Source organism: Peromyscus eremicus, chromosome 16_21 (assembly GCF_949786415.1).
Source record: "Peromyscus eremicus chromosome 16_21, PerEre_H2_v1, whole genome shotgun sequence".
Taxonomy (NCBI): domain Eukaryota; kingdom Metazoa; phylum Chordata; class Mammalia; order Rodentia; family Cricetidae; genus Peromyscus; species Peromyscus eremicus.
This window is the reverse complement of record NC_081432.1, coordinates 51912574-51934954: the sequence shown is the minus strand read 5'-3', so window position 1 is coordinate 51934954 and position 22381 is coordinate 51912574. Positions and strand designations below refer to the sequence as shown.

The following is a 22381-nucleotide window of genomic DNA, read 5'->3' as shown; positions in this document are numbered from 1 at the left end:
AGTGTGGGTGTGTGTGCACATATGTAGGATGGTATACCCGTCTATCTGTACATGTGGAGGCCACAAGTGGGCTTCAGGCGTCTTTTCCTTCTCTCTCTACCTTATTTTTTAAGAAAGGTTTACTGAACCTAGGGCTCACCTTTCAGTTAGAGTTCCTCTCCAGCAAGTTCTGGGGATTCACCTGTCTCTGCATCTCTGCCTTCTCCTGAGTTATAGTCATAAACTAAAATGCCCAGCTTTAACATGGTGCAGAGGTTCTGAACACAAGTCCTCCTCTTACAACTTACCCACTGAGCCATCTCCTTAGGCCTCAGGATCTAACATTTTTTTTATAAAAAGGAGAAAATTCTATTTCCAGTTGTCAATACAGTACTAAAACAGAAACAGAAAAAGCCAGAGGATATGATCTTCACATAAATGTATAAGTGTGGCTTTTTTGCTCACCATCCAGGGGCAGAACCAAGCAGCTGAAGGCAGACACTGTTGCATTAGCCAAGACTTGGCACGGAGCACCACACACGGCAGCTGAGATGTTCCCTGGAGAAAATCCTGCTCCAAACACATGCAAAAGCCTTCCACCCAGGCAGCCTTCAGAGACAAAATCCCAAGCTCATTATTTAGGAGGTGCATCTTGGCTTATTGCACACTCACTTTCTCACTGTGCAACTTTCTCAACCCCCACAGAAAGTACACAGCTGACCCCAGCATCATCTCCAGGTTCTTCTCTGCTTGGCTATGACCTGTAGCTTTCTGTTGTTGTGTTGGGAGCTTTTAAAAAGTGTAGTCTCTTTGTATAAATAACTAATGATGATTTACAATTTTTAAATTTTCTATACAAAAATTTATCTCTATATAAAAAGACCATAAAATGAAAACAGAAGTTTAAGTTCCCCCAAACACCTAGGGGAATTCCCAGAGAAACCCATGTGTGAAGTTTCTGTGACTATTTATCAAACACTTTTTTTTCCTGTGTGTGTGTGTGTGTGTGTGTGTGTGTGTGTGTGTGTAATACATGTATACATAATGTATAAATACATTATATAAAAAGGGATCATTATGTACATATTATCTCGAAACTTTACTTAAAATTATAGCACAGATATTTTTCCAAGCTTTCATAGATTCTGTTGCATTTTGATAGGGAACTAGAATCTTATTATACAATTTTCCTCAGTGTAGAAAATTAAAATCTAAAACCTCCAATGAATTCCCAACTTTTGTCACTATCAATAAGTACTACAGGAAAGACATATTTTAAGGTTCTTGGGTCAGCGAAACTAGTCCAGAGGCTGGGACACTTTGGGAGGAGGAGCTTCCATCTCCACTGCCCTCATCCTCCTGGAGGGATGGAGGTCCTTGGGCAAGCACCCGGCCACTCAAGGGCAATGTCTCCTGCTGTGGGTGCATTTTATGGTGCTCCTTCCCCATAGAAACCGTGGTGTCCTGGGAAGTAGGGAGAGGAATTTATAGACTATGCAGGCCAAACTCCTTTACAAATAAGAAAGCCAAATCTTACAGGAAAACACGGAGCCACGTTAGCAAACCCTGATCCCAACAGCGCCCCACTCAGCTGAAGCCAAGTACTACCCTGCCAATTTAGATTGAATGATTTCCTCCATTTTTTTAAAATTACAATCAGGCTTAAGCTATTTCAGCAAAGTAAGTGAACAGAGACCTTTAAAAAAAAGCTAGACAAATGTCAGTGTACCTGAAAGGAAAAATAAAATTGGAGGCCATAGAGATGGCTCAGTGGTTCAGAGAACTCAGTCCTCTTCCAGAAGACCTGAGTTTGGTTGCAGCACCCATAATGAGCAGCTCACAACTGCCTATAATGCCAGTTCCTGGGGATCTGATGACCTGTTCTGGCCTCCATGGATACCTTGAGTACATATGATACTACATATATACACTCAGGCACACATAAATACATATAAAATAGAAAATAAATACTTTTTAACTTTAACCAGCACACTTACACTATAGCACTGGCATATTATTGGTGGAGTATGAATTCATCTGTGAACCATTACAAAATGGCAAAATTAATCCTATTGAATATGTTTTAATTAATACAAATCAGCATATGTCTAAAATAGGTGAATGCATGTATATTCTTATACAATCACATAATGTGCTTTAGCAAATGATATTATTAAATTTAAAACATATGTCCAATGAAGTTGATGCATAAAAGTAAGATACAACCCAATACTCATAGAATACACAGAATTTCACTGATGAAAAATGAAGATAAAGAAAATGACACAAAGACAGGCCTGAGAAAGAAATTGTGACTATAAGAGGTCACCCAGGCTCTTTTATCCTGCTATCATACAGTGACTTTGGTACCCTTCTTCCTAAAACAGAGAGTCATAATTGATTTGCTTTATAGAGAAAGTGTTCTGTCTTAGCCTCTATACTTACCAAAGTTCTCAGTCACTGAGGTCACAGCGGCTCTCAGCTCGAGGACGAGAGCCGATGAGGCCCATCCTCTGCAGTGATCGTAACCTGTGACAGGATACTCCCCAGCAGGAAGGAAAGGGACCACGCATTGGAGAACTGTACGGTTACCAGAGACACCTACACATGGTGACATCCCGACAAATATGTCAACATTTGCAGCCCCTGAGATCTGGGCCACTGCAAAGGTTAAGATGTCATGATTCCGTGAAACAGAAAGCAATTCTGGGGTAAAGACACTGCTATAACCAACAAGTCCCATGTGATACAAAACTCCATCCACCTCTACTTCCAGAGCAACAGAGCCATTTCCTGCAGGCATAATGCACTGGATGAGCTCAGAACTGATGTTCACTGTTAGACAAGCCTGTTGGCCAACATAGACAAACGTAGCATTCCATCCTCTAAGAGCTGTGCCTTCTATGGTCAAGAGACTTCCACCATGGATGCTGAAATTCTTAGGAAAATATTCAAACACCTGAGGGACAATGAAGAAGCTTCTATAAACACTGTCCAGGCAAGCGTATCCAGTGCTTGTATGAACAACTGACAGGTAGTGAGACCCTGGGGTCAAATCACTCATCTGGCATGCCACATGGCTGGAATTGAAGAAAGTTGTGTGGCAAGGAAGTTGTTCATCCACAAACACTGTTGGCTCAGCAACAGCGGTACCCAACCTCCGGCCTCTCATCAGCACTGTGGTGAGGGAACCATTGATGCTTAGAGTCAAGGCATCCACAACAGGAGTTGTTTCTTCCTGCATGAAGAGGGTACAGTTCCCCTCGCATTTGCTGGCCAGTCCATTGACCAGAACTGTGACATTTAGAGCAGATGACACTTGAGAAAAGTGGTCACCCACCAATTTGGTCTGGCATAGAACTGTATGGTCTCCCAAACTCAAAATCACACAAGCAAAAGGGTGTGGAAGATTGACATGAACTGACTTCCTTCTAGAACTGAAGGCAACACCCTTCACAGTGAGTATTGTCCCACCACACATAGAACCACGTGTTGGGAAGATGGTCACTATCCGGGGTGACAATTCAAATTCCTGGGGCACTGCGGACATATTGGCAAACCCCATCCACTTGTGACGAAGTTGGAGAGGATAGACCCCTGCTTCCAAATCGGAGAGAGGAAAGGAGCACTCAGACAGGTTCATGTTATCGACAAAAGACTGCACTTGAAGGTCACATTTCAAGGTTCCCAAAAGAATGGCTGAGTCAGAGAGGTTATTTCCTTCCACATAGAACCCCAGGCTGTTGTTCGCGAGTTCTCCCCACATAGCAGTGACCACTGGTGTTGATGCGGCTTCATACATGAAGGTAAAGCCCTTCCCCACCAAGCTTGGTCCATGGAGGAAGGAAGTGTTGCCAACCCAGATCTCCACAGAAGCTGGCACAGTGAGACCATCGGCCCTGGGGGGCAGCGCAGCTGGAGGAGTCTCACACCAGACAGTCACTTCTGTTAAATTCACAATATCACAAGGCTGACTGTCCACAAGTACCCAAATCAGACTCGGATCTCTGCCAAGTCCTGCTCCTGAAAGGCTGAGGATAGTTCCACCTAAAGGGTAAACACGGAAGGCACCAATTAAAAGCTAATATTCTGGCCAGCAAAAAGGCTCAGCAGCTAAATGACTCCACTGCCAAGTCTGATGACCAGAGTTCAATTCCTGAGGAGGACCCACATGATAAAGGGAGAGAACTGACCTCTGACCTCTACATGCCTACTAGGGATGTGCTCAGAGACAGACAGACAGACAGACAGACACACACACACACACACACACACACACACACACACACACACACACACAAAAGCTAATATTCCATCCAAATAGGAACTGCAGCACCTGTACAGATCTGATGGAATTAAGTGGAAAGTGGTGTGCACACATTTCATCCTCATTATGGCTAAATTTATGATCATTTGGCCAGTACTCAGATGTGACAAAATTCACAGAGCAGTAAAGCAATTCAAATTGTTTTGTAAGAATACTTTTTAAGATTAATTTATTTTTATTTTATGTATATGGGTATTTTGCTTGCGTGTGTGGCTGTGTACCGCTGTATACTGAGCCCATGGAGACCAGAACAGGGCATGAGAGATCCTCTACAACTGGATTTACAGACCCATGAGAGCCACCATGTAGATGCTGGGAACTAAACCAAGTCCTCTGTAGGAGCAACAAGTGACCTTAATCACTGACTATTAAACCCCAAGAACAATACTTTTTAATGATTAAGACAAAATTTTAGAATATCCTTGTATGTCTTAGAAGGCTATTCTCTCAACTAATATGTGAATGAAAAAGTCTTTCATTGCCTTGTCATCTGTTTTATTATCTGACGTAACATTCTACATGGCTCTACATTTCCCACACTGTGTTTGTGTTTCTATTTTTCTTCCTTTGTCTTTCATCCTTAGAGGAAAGTGAAAAGATTGACGCCTCCTCCCTCCTCTCCCTGCACATGCAATGTCTAAAAGACTATTGCAGGAGCCTTGTCCATCCCTTCCTAGCACATGCTGGAGTGTGGTGTCCATTGGATGTTTCAACATTTCCTGCAGGAAAAAAAGCCAGCCACCTCTCCTTCATATACTCTGTTATTTCTGGAACTCACAGAGCTGAAGTCCACAACTCTTCACGCTTCACATAAGAGAATTATTCATCTGAGAACCTAGGGAACTCTCTCTCTCCCTGATACCTGCAGCCCTGACCTCATCAGCTCATTAGTCCAGGAATGAAATCCGAACATTCAGTAAACCAACTTGCTGGACAAATAAGGTGTGATGTCAGAATCACTCACCCAAAAGAGACCCAGAGCAAGGCTCCATGCTGAAAACTTCAGTGAGGTATTGGATATGGAGATCAACCCTAGAGAAAATAGTCCATGTGAGAAAACATCATGGAGATGAGCGAAACAGAATGGAGACATGTTTGTAAAGGGAGGAGCAATGATGGAGAGCGAGTTTCAGGGATCCTGCTCATAGAGAAGAAACAATGGAGAGATGGGTGGGGCACGGTCCTGGACCAGTCTCAAGTGGCAACATCAGTAACACGTAGGTTAGATACCTTCTAGATGAGGGAGGAAATTTTTAGAGAAAAATCTGGTGATTTCAGGGTACAGAGGAGATGAGGGTGAGGCAGGAGGCATGGTAAATATGGTTACCGCAAGTCATTTATCCAAAGCCTTGAACAGTCTTATTAAAGTGCTCCACCGCAGGCTTACCTTCTTTAGGCAGAGGCCCACCCTATCCCCACCTCAACCAACTTCCAATTTCCCTTTCCCCAAACAAGCAAGCCATTTTCCCTCCAATAGTCTAAGGAATGAACTGTTCTCAGGACTTTGAGATTCATTCGTGTTTATAATTCTTAGACTCTTATCACCTCACGTTACATGGAACAAAGAAGACACCCAACTCCAAGCAGAGGTTCCCAAATGAATTGCTAGTCCATTGAACAGACCCAAAGTCCGCAGCAGCGGCATCCTTACCCCTGTGAACGAATGCTCACTCCATTAATGAAGGCTGAAATCATGTGGGTGCCAGCCAGCAGTGGGGGCAGCACCACCTCCAGTCCCCAAGCTGTCTGTGTGAGGACCTGAGCACAGGTGTCCTGCACACGGATTTGTACATCCAGATCAGTGTAGTTCACCAGCCGCGTCATCCCAAGGAACAGGATCCCTCCTCCTGTGTCAAGAAGAATACATTTACTTCTGGACCTGTGGCCTCAACCACTACATCTTTTTATGATTAAGTAAAGTCAGTCCTTTACACAAGTCTCTAAGAATTTTAACAGCTATCCATTTTTTTTTCACAAAATTTCTAATAATTCTTTATATGGCCTAAAACCTCAAGGACATCAACAATGCAAAATTGTTGAGGCAACTATGCTAACTTTTATTCCTGGAAAGGCAGATTAAGTAGTTTGGAATAGTAGGATAATTGCCTTCCTAGCCGGCAAACAGTGTCCTATGCCTTTTTCTTCAGCCTCTACTTTTGTGCTAAGAAAAGTGAAAATCTACATCTCTACGATGCACTACATGATTCCAAGAGTTCATCATCTACTGTGCATTTTTGCATCATCACCCCCACTGGGTCCTAGTGTGCTTTATGTTCCTGTGACAAAATACCGAGCAAAACCAATGTGGGGAGGAAAGGATTTCTTGGGCTTATAGGTTACAGCTCATCATCAAGAGATGCTAAGACAGGAGCTCAAGGCAGGAACCTGGTACAGAAGCAGAGACCATGGAACACGGCTGGTTTATTTGCTCTCTCTGGCTTATTCCTCTCCTATGAACTCCAGGCCCACCCTAGGAATGCCGCCACCCACAACTGGCTGAGCCCTCCTATATCAATTATCTATCAAGAAAATACCTCACAGGAGACTAGAGAGATGGCTCAGCAGTTAAAAGCACTTGCTGCTCTTACAGGGGAGGCAGGTTTGGTTCTCAGCACATATAGGGTGGTTTACAACTATCCATAACTCCTGTTCCAGAAAATCTGATACCCTTTCCTGACCTCTGTGGGTAGCAGTGACACATGTGATACCTATATATACATGCAGAGAAAGTACTCACATGCATAAAATAAAATAAATAAATAAACCTAAATAAAAAATTTAAAGAAACTAAAATGTCTCACACACATGCCCACAGAGCAACCTGATCTGGGAAATTCTTCATCTGAAGCTCCATATTCCAGGTGATTTTAGGTTTGAATCAATTATGCAGCTAAAGCTAATTAAGATCCACTGTCCCAGTGGAATACAACTGGCATTTTAAGGTTGAGGAAACCTCAACCATCAAGGTATCTTAGCTAAGTAGTGGAAAAGTCAAGCCCTGCATTCCTATCTGTACTTTGTATTTCAATGGCTTTTTGGTACAATCAGCAACTCCACTCAAAAAAAAAAAAAATAGTGCATATCATAAACACTTTACCTCAGCTCTTTCTCACTGAAATGTGTGTTAAGTCCATGACAGAGATGCCATGGGACACAAAAATGCTTACACAGACCTCATCCTCAAAGAACTGTCAAAAGTAGTGAATGAGCTGACAAAATCCTATCAGTAGGAGCGGGCAAGATGGTTCAGAGGGTAAAGGCATTGCCTCAGACAGCCTGAGTGTGATCCCTGGGATTCACGTGGTACAAGAAGAGAACTGACTTCCATAAGTTGTCCTCTGAACTACACACACACACACACACACACACACACACACACACACACACACATACACACACGTATCTATAAAACCATATTTTCAAATTTTTAAATAAAAGACACACTGTAAGAGCCAATTAACCAGCAGGTTTATTCAATGATAATGTTCTGAATATCAAGAAAGGCTGAACTACTGTACAATATTGTAGCTAGTGCTCATACCTACAGGACAGGACAAATCTGCAGGAAGGATCAATTCAGTCTGCAGACAACCAGAACCTTAATGAAGGCAAAAAGCTATCCACCCAATATCAGAAGTGGAAATGCAAGCCCTTGCCTCACACTTCTCAGTGCTCCCACAGTTTGGAATAGAGCCCTCTAACGGTCCATTAGCCACACATGCCGCAGAGTCACTCTAGTGCTCCCAAGTACAGGACACCACAGCTAATTAGATGAGACTGAAAGACACTGCCTGTCTCAGTTAGGGTTTCTATTGCTGTGATAAAAAAAAAAAATCGTGTCCAAAAGCAGTGCTGTGGATATCGCTCTGTATAAATAAAATGCTGATTGGCCAGTAGCCAGGCAGGAAGTATAGGCGGGACAAGGAGAGAGGAGAATTCTGGGAAGTGGAAGGCTGAGGCAGAGAGACGCTGCCAGCCGCCACCATGACAAGCGAGATGTAAGGTACCGGTAAGCCACGAGCCACGTGGCAACTTATAGACTAATAGAAATGGGTTAATTTAAGATATAAGAACAGTTAGCAAGAAGCCTGCCACGGCCATACAGTTTATAAGTAATATAAGTCTCTGTGTGTTTACTCGGTTGGGTCTGAGCGGCTGTGGGACTGGTGGGTGAGAGAGATTTGTCCTGACGTGGGCCAGGCAGGACTGGAGAAAACTCCAGCTACAAAGCAGCATGGGAATAAAGGGTTTTTTCTTCTTACAACTCCCAGGTCACACTCCACCACAGAGGGAACTCTAGCAGGAACCTGAAAGCAGGAACTGAAGCAGAGACCACAGAGAGTTCCTGCGTGTTGGCCAGCCCCTCATTGCCAGCTCAGCCTGCTTTCTCATACCATCAAGGACCACCTGCCCAGGGATGGCATTTCCCGCAGTGACTCGAGTTGTCCTCCATCATTAATCAGACAATACTCCACAGAGCAGCCTACAGAACAGTCTTATGAAGGCATTTTCTCAATTCAGATTCCCTCTTCCTAGATATGTCTAGGTTCCTGTCAAGTTGACAAATACTAACCAGAACTCGGCTAAAAAGAGAAAAGTGACATGGTGATTCTTTATTCAAATCCTTGAACGTTACTACCTCATTTGCAGCTTACATGTTTAAATTTTCATTAATAAAATGATGCAAAATTCTTTCCTATTATAGTTTGTAGGAAGAATTAATTTGAAATCCTGAGATAGACTCATACTTCCCCCGTCCCCTCTCTCCCTCCTCTCTCTCTTTCACACACACACACACACACACACACACACACACACACACACATCTTATCTTCACATTCTCCCTCACTTCCCTATCCTCCTTACTTCTTCCTATGTTCCCAACCTCTATTTGAAATTCAGTGACTTCAATAGATTTCAAGGCCAACCAAGAAAAAAAGGTAACAGTGTAACACTAGCACAAAACAAGCTTATTTGGCTAGTGCTGTGGCAAGTTCTTCAGGATAAAATAGCAACAAAATCAAAGTGTGTATGAAAATGCCTTAATGAAAATTATTACTTTATAAGTTAATCTAAACAAATAAATACAAGATAAATTATTTTTAAAAAGAAATATAGCAATTCTGTGGTATCCAAGGAGGACTGATCTTGGGGCATTTCAATCCCATGATACCAAACTCCAAGAATTTTCAAGTCCTTTGTGTAATATGAAGTATCTGCATAGAACCTACACACAACTTCACATATACTGTAAATCGTCTCTGCATTACTTACAATGTAATAAATACAATGTAAGTGTCATATAATAGTTGTAAGATTATTTAAAAAAAATCTGTACATGTTCAGTAAAGACACATTTTTTGTAAATCTTTTCAGTTCATAGTTGAATCCACATATGCAGAATATGTGGGAACAGAAGGCTCACTATGTATCAAGTTAAATTAAAGTTGGCCTGAAGATGCCTCCATATACCTTGAGCCCTGTAGCAAAGTATGACCTAAGTAACAACTGACATCCTAAGTTATGACTATACTTGTGTAACAATTAGCTGAGCCTCACCAATCACCAGATTAACTTTAACCAGTCACAGGCTACCAAGTAATGAAATCATGATCAAATTTGAGATACATTGTGCTGTGATCAGTCAAGCCGTTTCGAGACTTCATTCCATTTTCTGTCTACCAATGTTGTCAGCCTATGAGAACACCCTCTGAAGATGGCCAAATACACAAATTCCTCAATTTCAAAACATGCTATGAATCTGTCAAATGCTTCTTTAACAAAGGGTTGAGTTGATATTCATTCATATTCAGCTATTTTCCGACTACAAAAGCCACATTTGTGCTGCTGATCTCGGATTCCCCCTTGCCCTCTCCTTGTGCCTCTTTATTTTATCTTGGCTTCACAATCATCAACATCATCTCCTGGATGAAGCAACCCAACTTAAAAGAGGCTTTCCCACTGTGCTGCCACACTGTGTGGATGTTATAGCATGTTCTTTAATCAGCAGGTCTAAAAGCAAGTATAAACTCTGAAATAGCACCTTGCATGGTATGTATCAGTATCACAGACTTCAGGAATTGGTATCACAAACTGTCAGGCTAATTCTAGATACTTTCAAGATCAATACATTTATTATCATTAGGAGTAGAACCTTTTTTAAAACCATTGATACATGGCTGTCACATGATCTCCTCACTCCCTTTTTTACCTCATTGGGAAGAATCTGTACCATTTGGGAATTTTAGATACTTTGATCTTTTGAGGCAGAAAATTCTTCTGTGTGATCTGAGCTGAATACTATTAGAAGTTAAAGGTAACATCACTCTATTTTTGTGCTCTTGAGCTTTGGAAAAGGAAAACAGTGCCAGAAAAACTAAGTTCAAGATTTTTCAGTAGGAAACATGGTGGTCATTTTATAATAAAACATAAACTCTGCCATCTGGCATTCAATTAACCAGTAAGAATGGTGGCCAGCTACTATACCTAGTCTATATTGGAATAACATAATAAGAAATCATTATAATTCTATTCTATCATATCATCTGAGTCTCAAATAAAGATTAAACTATTTTGGTACATAATGCTTTTAAAATTCTTTTTGTACATAGTAAGTCTCAACAAACAAGAATCCTTGGTTACTCCGAGTACCTATTCTATAACTATTAAACTGCTACAATAGAATCTATTGCCAAAACCTATGTCCAACTGTAAGGGGCTGAATGCTTGGGATCTGCAGACTGTTGATGTTTAAATCTCAGCTTCGTTACTTGCTAAAGGTGCTATGTTAGGTTATTTACACTCTATCCCTTAGTTTTCTTGTCTGTAAACTGAAGCCATAAATCAATACTAAAGATTGAAATCTATTGTTTATCTATAAAATTAGCAGTAGGAGTACAAATTAGCTGCTCAATAAATACTTATTGAATACTAATTCAATATTCACATCATTTTCATGTCCAATTTTCACAGAGGAGAAATCAGATATAAGATTAATTTTTGACAAGTAACCTGAAAAAGATCTTTCATCAATAACACAATAAGCTGAATCCAGTATGCACTCCTGGAATCCTAACACTCAAAAGGGTGAAACAAGTATTGTGAGTGCAAGGTCACTATCAAATAGAGCTTCAGGCTAGCTGGATGATAGGAATTCCAACCACACCCCCATGGTCAAGCATGCCCAGCAGGACACTTAGTCATTTCCCCCTAGTCATTTCCGGATCATACGTCCTACGTAACCCATGTGCTGCATGGTCACATAATCGCACATGTGTGGAGTAGCCATGTGGGCCTGTGTGCGCAGGTGGGAGCTAGCCCTTAAAAAGGCAGGCCCCATGTTCCCCCACCCCCTTCTCCCACACATGTCCCTTCAGCAGGCCTGATCACATCTATCCCTTTCTCCTTGTCTGAATAAAACTCTTGTTAGTGGATTCTGTTGTGTTTCGTGACTTTTCCTCACAGGGTAAGAGCACCACTAAAAACCATCATGGACTAAATAGGGAAACCCTGTTTCAAATAAATAAATAAAACAGTAAATCAAAATCCACAGCTTATTAATTGACTTTTAATAGGATCAAAGCTCTAAAGAGAAGAAGGGCTTGAAGTAACACGTATCTTACCTGCTATGTTGCTTGTGTTTCTGCTCAAAGACACCATCACTGGATTTAAAGAGGAGACGTAAGTAAACGCTCTGGGAAGAACTGTGGAGTGGCTTCCACTGATCGCAGTCACATTCACGGTGTATCCATCTTTCCCCTGAAAATTAATTTGAGAATTCAAATCTCAGTTGGACTTGAGGGTAAAACAGAACTCTAAGCAGAATCAGTCAAAGAACTTAGAAAAATGCAGTATTGAACAGTATTGGCTGTCCCCTGAAAGGTAAGTAAGACTGATCTACACTTAACACACTAATTGTTTCTGGGCAATAAGATGCATTCAAGGGTGTCTATACTTAGCTAAACTATCCATCATGTGAAAGAGTAGCTTCAGATATGTAAATACTCAGATAATTTCCTCCTATGTTATCTTCTATGAGATGGATCTTAAGGCTTTTTGTCTCACAGATAAATAATAATCAAATTAAGGAAATGCCACTCTCAGCCCTCAAGGCTCCAGATACATGGAGGAAAGTGTAGTAGAAAGAATGTAGGAGCCAAAGAATGGAGAATTGTGCTATAAAAAGCTGACTTCTAGACATGATAATCATTGCATTCATGAACTCACAGCAGCTGCATTTACCTGCATAAGATGCCTATAAGACAGAGTCCATCAACACTCCAGTATGGGGGGAGGTGGTTCAGAAGAACTCTACCCCAGCTGAGGAACTACTGGCAGTTAATGGCTGCTGGGAAATGCGGCAGTCATTGTCTTCTGTGGTATGGTCACTGGTAAACCCTAATTAAACTCAGTGAATCTTAAAAGGAAGGGGAGGAACTTGGAAAGAAAGAATCCAGAGGAAGTGGAACTAAGTCAAGGGAGGGTGGTAGTGGGAGAACATTGTCAAGATACATTATATCCATGTACAAAATTGTCACAGGATTGTTAAAAGTCTAAAGAAAGCAAATATGAACTCTAAGAAATAGTGAATCTACTAGAAAGAGAAAATAAGGAACTAGCAAAACAAAATCTACAGACTAAAAGCCTAGATACATCCAGCCTAGATCAAAGCAGGAAATGGAGCTTCACTAAAAAGAATGAGGTCATGAAGAAGTTCACTTAAAACAACTGTGTTCTCTACCTGCAACTACCTCTCCCCTCTTTGCCATGGTATCCTGCCCCCCCTGTCCAAGCAGAGGCCTTCTGACTGACCACAGGCCACAACAGCCACCAGATCTCCAGGTAGACTGCCCACCTGTTCAGAGCCTGCCCAGCCTACCCTCAATCACCCCACCCCTCCCTGTCACCGTATCCCAGCCCCCAAATCTGGCAGAGGACCCCCCAGAGGACCAGAGGCTACACTGGCTGCCAGAACTCCAGCCCCCAACTCCAGTGGAAATGCCCTGCTCAACCAGAGGCCATCCCAGCCAACAGAAGTCCAGCCCACAACTCAAGTAAAGACCTCTGTTCAACCACATGCCATTCCAGCCGAAAGATGAGAGAGAAAACAGAAACCAGGGAACAAAACACCAATCCAACAAAGATAAACTCAGAAATTGGCACCTAGACCTGTAATCATCCGAAACCCAGATGCTGAGATGCCAGCATTAAGAATACAACCAACAATAGCCAAGACAATATGTCACCATGAGAGCCCAGCTATCCCACTACAGCAAGCTGTGAATATGCTATCAAAAATGAAGCATAAGAAAATAACCTTAAAAACAACTTTATGAAGATGATAAAGATCTTTAAAGAAGAAATGGATAAATCTTTTCAAGAAATCCAGGAAAATACAAACAAAAAATTGGAGGAAATGAATAAATCCTTTTTTAAAAAAAAAGCTAAGAAAATAATAGCAGTTGAAGGAAGTGAATAAAACTGTTCAAGACCAGAAAATGAAATTATAAGCAATAAGAAAACACAAACAGAGAATTCTGGGAACAAAAAAGTTTAGGTAAGTGAACAGGAACGACGGACATACACATCACCAACAGAATACAAGAGATGGAAGAGAAAATCTCAGGCTTTGAAGACACAATAGAAGAAATTTATAAACATGGGTCAAAGAAAACCTTAATCTAAAAAATTCCTGGCACAAAACATCCAGGAAATCTGAGGTACTATGAAAAGACCAAACCTAAGGATAATAGGAATAGAGGAAAGAGAAAAAGCCCTGCTCAAAGGCCAGAAAATATTTTCAACAAAAGCGTAGAAGAAAAATTTTCTAACCTAAAGGACATGCCTACTAAGGTATAGGAAGGTTACAGAACACCAAATAGATTGGACCGAAAAGAAAGTCCCCTTGTCACATGATAATCAAAACACTAAATACACAGAACAAAGAAAAAATATTAAAAGCTGCGAGGGGGAAAAACCAAATAACATATGGAGGTAGACCTATTAGAATGACACCTGGCTTCACAATGGAGACTATAAAAGTCAAAAGGACCTGGACAGATGTCCTTCAGACTGTAAGAGACCACAGACCAAGATCACTGTACCCAGCAAAACTTTCTATCACCACAGAAGGACAAAATAAGATATTCCATAATAAAGTCAAGTTTAAAGACTATCTATCCACAAATCCAACCCTACAAAGGGTACTAGAAGAAAAACTCCAACCCAAAAAGATAAATTGCACCCATGAAAACACAAAAAATAATCTCATACCAGCAAAACTAAAAGAAGGGAAGCAGAGAAAGAGAGAGAGAAGCACAGATGCACACACACACACACACACACACACACACACACACCAGTAACTACAATAGCAAAAAATAACAGGAATTAGCAATAATTGGTCATTGATATCTCTCAATATCAATGGACTAACTTCCCCAATGAAAAGACACATACTAATAGAATGGATGCAAAATTTGGAGCAATCCTTCCACTGCACAGAAGAGCACACCTCAACGTCAGAGACAGACATTACCTCAGAGTTAAGGGATGGAAAAATATTTTTCAAGCAAATGGATCCAAGAAGCAATCTGGTATAGCCATTCTAATATCTAAAAAAATAGACTTTACACCAAAATTAATCAAAAGAGATGGAGAAGGACACTACATACTCATCAAAGGAAAGATCCACTGAGATAATCCTTCAATTCTTAACATCTATGCCTCAAATTCAAGGGAACCCATGTTTGTAAAGGAAATGCTACTAAAGCTTAAATCACACATCAACCCTCACAAATGGATAGTGAGAGACTTCAATGCCCAACTCTCACCAATGTACAGATCATCCAGAAAAAAACTAAACACAGAAATACTGGAGCTAGAAGACATTGTGGGGGGGGGGGGGGAGGACCTAACATATATCTACAGAACATTTTACCCAAAAACAAAAGAATACACCTTCTTCTCTATACTTCATGGAATTCTCCAAAATTGACCACATACTTGACCACAAAGCAAGTCTCAACAGATACAAGAAAATTGAAACGTCCCCTGTATTCTATCAGATTGCCACAGATTAAAGCTGGATTTCAACAATAACAGAAACAGAAAGCCTACAAACTCATGGAAACTGAACAATTCTTTACTGGATGACTACTAGGTCAAGGAAGAGAAAGTCATTAAAAACTTCCTAGAATTCAATTAAAATAAATGCACAACATACCCAAACTTAAGAGACACAATGAAATTGATGCCAAGAGGAAAGTTCATAGCACTAAGTGTCTACATAAAGAAACTGGAAAGAACTCACACTAGTCACTTAACAGCACACCTAAACAAAAAGAAGCAAGCACACCCAAGAGGAGTAGACTAAAGGAAATAATCAAACTGAGAGCTGAAATCAATAAAAATAGAAGCAATAAAACAATACAAAGAATCAAAGAAATAGAGTTGGTTCTTTGAGAAAATCAACAAGATAGACAAACCCTTATGTAAATCAACTTAAAGACAGAGAGAGAATATTCAAATTAACAAAATCAGAAATGGAAAAGGGGACATAACAAGAGATATTGAGGAAATCCAAATAATCATTAGATCATACTTTAAAAATCTATATTCCACAAAATTGGAAAATCTAAAAGAAATGATCAAATTTCTCAATAGATTCCACTTATCAAGTTAAATTAAGATCAGACAAACAATTTAAATCGACCTTTAACCCCTAAGGAAATAGAAGCTGTTGTTAAAAGTCTCCCAACCAAAAAAAAAAAAAAAAAAAATCAAAGGGCCAGAGGTTTTAATTCAGATTTCTACCAGACTTTCAAAGAAGAGCCAATACTTCTCAAATTTTCCACAAAACAAAAACAGAAGAAACATTGCCAATTTCCTTTTATGAGGCACAGTCACCCTGATAGCCAAACCACACAAAGATTAAACAAAGAAAGAGATTACAGACCAACTTGCTTTGTGAACATAAAAATAGAGACATTGATCAATGGAGTCCATACACCTATGGACATCTGATTTTTAGTGAAGAAACCATAAATATGTAATGGAAAAAAGAAAGCATCTTCAACAAATGGTGCTGGTCTAACTAGATGTCAACATGTAGAAGAATGCAAATGGATCCATATCATCTTGCATAAAACTCAAGTCCAAGTGGATCAAAGACCTCAACATAAATCCAGATACACTGAACCTAATAGAAGAGAAAGTGGGAAACAATCTTGAATGCACTGGCACAGGAAACAACTTCCTAAACAGATCACTAGTAGCACAAACAGTAAGATCAACAATAAATGAGACCTCATGAAACTGAAAAGCTTCTGTAAGGCTAAGGAGACCATCAATAGGATAAAACAGCAGAATGGGAAAAGATTTTCGCCAGCTCCACATCTGACAGTGAGCTAATATCCAAAATATATAAAGAACTCAAGGAAGTACACATCAAAAAATGAATAGTCCAATTAAAAATGGGGAACAGATCTAAAAAGAATTCTCAACAGAAGAATCTCAAATGGCTGAGAAACAGTTAAGGAAATGTTCAACATCCTTAGCCATCAGGGAAATGCAAATCAAAATGACTCTGAGATTCCATCTCACACCTGTCAGAATGGCTAAGATCAAAAACACAAGTGACAGCTCATGATAGCAAGAATATGGAGCAGAGAGAACACTCCTCCAATTACTGGTGGGAGTACAAACTTGTATAGACACTTTGGAAATCAATATGACAATTCCTCAAAACATTAGGAATCAATCTACCTCAAGACCTAGGTACACCACTCTTGAGCATATGCCCAAAGAACACTCCATCCTACCAAAAAGATACTTACACAACTATATTCATAGGAGCTTTATTTATAGTAGCAAGAAAGTGGAAACTTGGCTAGAGAGATGGCTCAGCCATTAAAGGCTAGGCTCACAACCAAAAACATAAGAAACTAAAAACAACCTAGATGTCCCTCAACTGAAGATAAAGAAAATGTGATAGATTTACATAATGGAGTATTACTAAGCTGTTAAAAACAATGACATCATGAAATTTGCAGGCAAATGGATAGAACTAGAAAAAAAAAATCATCCCGAGTGAACTAGCACAGACCCAGAAAGACAAACATGGTATGTACTCACTTATAAGTGGACATTAGCTGTTAAGTAAAGGATAATGATGCTACAATCAACAAACCGAAAGAAGCCAAGTAACAAAGAGGTCTCAGCAGGGGACACATGGATTGCTCTGGGAAGGGAAAACAGAATAGATTTTGTATGCAGGAGGGAAGAGGGATCAGGTGGGGAGTAAATGGAGGAAGAGAGTATTGGGAGAGACGACTGGACCTGAGGGGTATTTGGGGGGGGGGGCGATGTGGAAACCTAGTGCAGTGGAAACTCCCTGGAATCTATGGGAGTGACCCTAGTGAGGACTCCTAGTCATGAGAAATATGGAACCTGAACCAGCCTTCTTCTATAACCAGGCAAGGCTTCCAGCAGTGAGACTGAAGCAGCAACCCAGCCACAAAACCTTCAACCTACAATCTGTCCTGCCTCCAAGATATTCTGGGGCAATGGTGGCAGAGAACTTACGGAGGGCCAACCAATGACTGGTCCAACCTGAGGCCCACACCAGAGGGAATCCATGCCTGACACTACATAGATGACCAGAAACCAGAGGATGCACAGTCCAGTGACCCAGAATAGAACCAAACAGGACTGGGGGAAAATTCAATGGAGTGATTACTAATGATATTCTGCTTTACTCTTAGATTAGCGCCTAGCCCAATTGTCATCAGAGATGCACTATCCAGCAACTGATGGGAAAAGATGTAGCGACTCTCAGTCAAACACTAGGTAGAGCCAGGGGAACCCCATAGAAAAGGAAAAGGAAGGATTGTAGGGGACAGAGGGGTCAAGGACACCAGGAGAATATGGCCCACAGAAACAAGTAAGCAGGGCTCATGGCTCACAGAGACTGAAGTGACAATCATGGACCTGGTATGGGCCTCTGCATGTATGTTATGCATTTGTAGCTTGGTGTTCTTGTGGGACTCCTAACAGTTGGAGTGGGGGTTGTCTCTGACTCCTTTGGCTGCTCTTAGGACCCTTTTCTTCCTACTGAGTTCCTTCATCCAGGCTTGACATGAAGGTATATGCCTAATCTTACTATAACTTGTTATGCCATGTTCAGTTGATATCCCTGGGAGGCATGTTCCTTTGTTGAAAGGAGATGGAGGTGGATTAGATCTTGGGGAGAGGGGAGGTTGGGGAGGAAGGGGGAGGGAGGGGAAACTGCTGTTGTGATGTAATGTATGAGAGAAGAATAAAAAAATAATAATCCTGTGAAAAGAATCTTCCTAAAGAATCACACAAAAGCATAACAAGTACAGCCCTCAGACGGACATTTGGGGAGCCTGGATGTATTCTCGGTTTTTTGTTGTTTTTTTTTTTTTAATTCAAACTATATAGCTTCAAGAAAACTCAACACTCCTCTGGTACTCCATTTCCTGACTGGTGATTTTAAGACAATCAAGCTCCTCATTCAAGAGGGGATGGGAGGGGAATGCCTGGTGGCTTTCTCTTGCCTCTTTAAGTTTCACAGTCACTCAAAATATAAACACAAATACAAATGACTTGGATCTGGGTAAGGCACCACCCTGCCCAGCACCTGGTAAAGTTAAGGGAAAAGAGATGTTTGTTTGGATCCTGCTAATAATGTGTTCTACACTTCCTAACACTCGATGCTTCCAAATCACATGCCTTCTCAAATCAGAGACTACCAGTGGCCTCCCAATGTCCATTGATGCTTTCATTTATTTAATAAATATATTGAATGCACACAGTAAAAAAACAAAACAAAACAAACAAACAAACAAAAAACATGGTGAGCTTCTATTATAAGAAAGGCCTGAAGGAAAAAGAGAAAATTGGCTGGGGGTGGGAACGGGTATCAAAGAACTCTAAAAAAAAAAAAAAAAAAAAAAATTATATCGCTTGTTTCTACAGCATCATTTAAAAACTATAATAATGTAAACACATTTTATTGCTTGAACTAAAAAATATTACCATTATTTGAATTCAAAGAATTAAAAGTGTTTCCAACAAGGAGATAGAAGGAGGAAAAGCAGAAAAGAGAACATAATTGTTCTTCTATTTTCCATAGTCCCTTTCCATGTATGAACTTTGTTCAAGATTTAAAGTTTGCTTTCTAATGCTTATGCCCTGTAGTAAAAGAAAGCCAAAGCATTCAAACTTTACTCATTAAACAAGGACTATACCAAACTAATAACACCCATGGTGGACCAAAGGGCCAGAAATCAAATGCACAGTGATGTTGAGTGAAACTGGAAATGAACTGTAGATAGTAAGAATTTATATCTAAAGCTTTGAAATTTAGATTAAAGGGTCCAGGGAAATATTGTTCAAATATATAATTACTAGGATGGTCTAAAACCTTTGCTTATAACAAGGCAGATATAAAAATTATCTAAATGTCTAATAAGAAGGACCAATCAGATAGTTACAGTACAGCTTTATACTAGAATTGCATGTCATTTTCACATAAAAGCTAGCTTTTCATAGTATTTGAGGAACTGGATGACGTAGAGCTGTAGGGCCTGTGATGGACTGGTATTCTGTAACCCTCTTGCAGGACACATTTGTTCAGTGAGTAGTCATCCTCTGGGGCAAAAAGATGCTAAGTATAATGAAGACACCAATTCAATTATAATGGCTCTAACTGTGGCAGTGGATGTGACCCTTGCCAATCACGCCAGAGAAGGGAAGAGCCAGACTCTAGTCCTTCAGTGGACACTAGACAGTACTAATAAGAAGGGCGGGGAAGCTTGGGGACCTCATTTTTGTTGTTTGTTTGTTTTGTGTATAAATGTTTGTGTGTAAGCAGGGGCTTGTATACAGAGGGGATGTATATATTCATATATGTGTAGGTGCGCATGTGTGTGGAGTTACATATGCAAACATTTATATGTCCAAAGATCAGCTGTAGGTGTCATTCTTCATGAGCTATCCACCTTCTTTTTTGAGACAGGGTCTCTCACTGGGACCCAGGACTTCCTGTTAGGATTCTGGCTGGTCAGATAGCCCCAAGGTTCTGCCTGTCTCTGGCTCCCCAGCTCTGGGATTCCAGGCACATGTCAGCACTCTGGTCTTCTAATATAAATGGCGGGGATCAGACTTAAGTCCTACTTCTAGCAAACCAAGTACTTTAACAACTGGGCTATTTCTGCAGCCTGGGGGATCTGCTTTTGCAGAAGAAAACAGTAGGCAGTAACTGGGAAGGTGTTCTGTCAGAACCAAGCATTCAAAGATTTTCTATGTTCCACAAGTCCACCAGAAAACAAAGTCGCTGATGTATGTAACCTGTTTGCTCAATAAGGAGGAAAAACAACATAGTATATGCCTTGCTATTTTTGCTTATTCTGTAGTATGAATATTCATTAAAAGCACAGAGTTGCCTTATTTTTTAAGGAATTAACCTAAATTAATTACAATACAGGCTCAGGGGTTTGTTTTTTTTTTCCATAGCAAAACAAACAATAGAAAAAATAAGCACATTGTTATGAGGAGAAGTTCAGATTAGTTACGTTAGTTCTCAGAGGGATGTGTTAAAATTCGTAGGGGACAGCAAAGTGCTCCTTACCCTGGGTGGGACTTTGCATTGAATTTGTTGTGAATTGCTGTTGATGACATCAATGGCACAGGACTGCCTTCCAAACAACACCAGGCTGACACCTTCCAAACTGGAGCCTCGGAGGGTAACCAACAGTCCTCCTGAAATAAAAGAAACACTTCACATGTACATAGCCATTTCAAAGTTAATTACAGGAAAACTAAAGTGAAATGGAAATAGGAAACTCGTTAGCCAAAGAGCAAGGCAATGCTCAAACTGCAGAAAAGAACTGAATTGAAATGTAGAAACCACCACACATAGAGGAAGAAACGGTGAGCAGCAGCCAGAAAGAGCAGAGCAGCATCTGGAGACCTTTATGAATAAAATATAAGGATCCAGCCAGGAGTCAAAGAAGCAAGTGGTATCTGAAAACATTGTCTGACCTAGATTCTAAAGATCATTCTTCCCCGTTCCATAAAAGGTTTTCTTTCCCAAGAAGCAATGAGTGAGAGCATGGTGGTATTAAGAGCAACGGGCCGGAGCCAGGGCCTCCGGCCTTGCTGCTACCTGAGGCGCCTCATTTTTAGCATCGGGCCCCAAGCTCACCTGTCCTCATTTTCTATTTCCTTCCAGGACAATTTTTCCAACTTGGAGATCTGACACCACACAAGCCAAATTCTAGTCACCATAACAGTACACAATGACTAATGTTGTCTGTCTCTACCATCAGGAATTCTCTGCAGGATGCTAACAGTGACCCCAGGGAGCCACCATGTCCTCACTATAGGCAGGTAGAGAGGTGAAGCCAGTCCTTCTGACGCCACAGTACACTTTCTTAGTCTCGCTGGTGGTAAACAAAAGCTCACTTATCTGCTTTTTCCTCATTTGGTGGGGGAGGCTTGTTTCATGTCCTTTGCTTCGACATAAAGCCTTCCTATGTTGCTTCTGCTGGTCTTGAATTTATGGGCTCAAATAGAACCCTTGCCTCAGTCTCTCGTATAGCTGGGACTATAGACAGACGCTACCATATACAGCCAGAAATGCAGTCATTATTGATGAGAAAAATAATAATACTGCTCTCTGTAATAAGAGAGCAGTAAAGGACACCACATAGAGACTCACTCGTGTCTCTTGAGATTAAGTGAGGCTGCAAAAGCAGGAGGCAGGCTAGACAGAGAAAGGGAACTTACACCATGTTACCAAAACCTATGAGACTGATGCAAGTTCGAGAAATAATACCTGTAGTTCAGTGTGTAGCTTGCCCCGAAGAGTTGGAGCAAGACTACCTACGACTTCTAAGGTAGAGAGAAAAAACGGGAGGAAAGACGGATACGTGATAGCAACACAGTAAGGATACAACGTCTATAAATAAAGTTGACAAGAAAACATGGAGAGAAATTTTAAAATACTGCCAAAGACCTTAACAAATGGATTAGATTAAAACTGAAGAA

General features: G+C 40.7%; 1 protein-coding gene across 1 annotated transcript in view; it reads right to left on the bottom strand.

Moving 5' to 3' along the window:
* Positions 1 to 22381, bottom strand: part of Pkhd1 (PKHD1 ciliary IPT domain containing fibrocystin/polyductin) — a 462210-nt gene that overhangs the window by 379798 nt on the left and 60031 nt on the right. Inside the window, exons 28-33 of the mRNA XM_059282214.1 lie at positions 20961 to 21091; positions 11929 to 12064; positions 5958 to 6153; positions 5271 to 5338; positions 2425 to 4026; positions 445 to 588 (exon numbers count right to left, since the gene is read on the bottom strand). Of these exons, the coding sequence (XP_059138197.1) occupies positions 445 to 588; positions 2425 to 4026; positions 5271 to 5338; positions 5958 to 6153; positions 11929 to 12064; positions 20961 to 21091 (2277 nt within the window). The remainder of the gene's footprint in view (positions 1 to 444; positions 589 to 2424; positions 4027 to 5270; positions 5339 to 5957; positions 6154 to 11928; positions 12065 to 20960; positions 21092 to 22381) is intronic.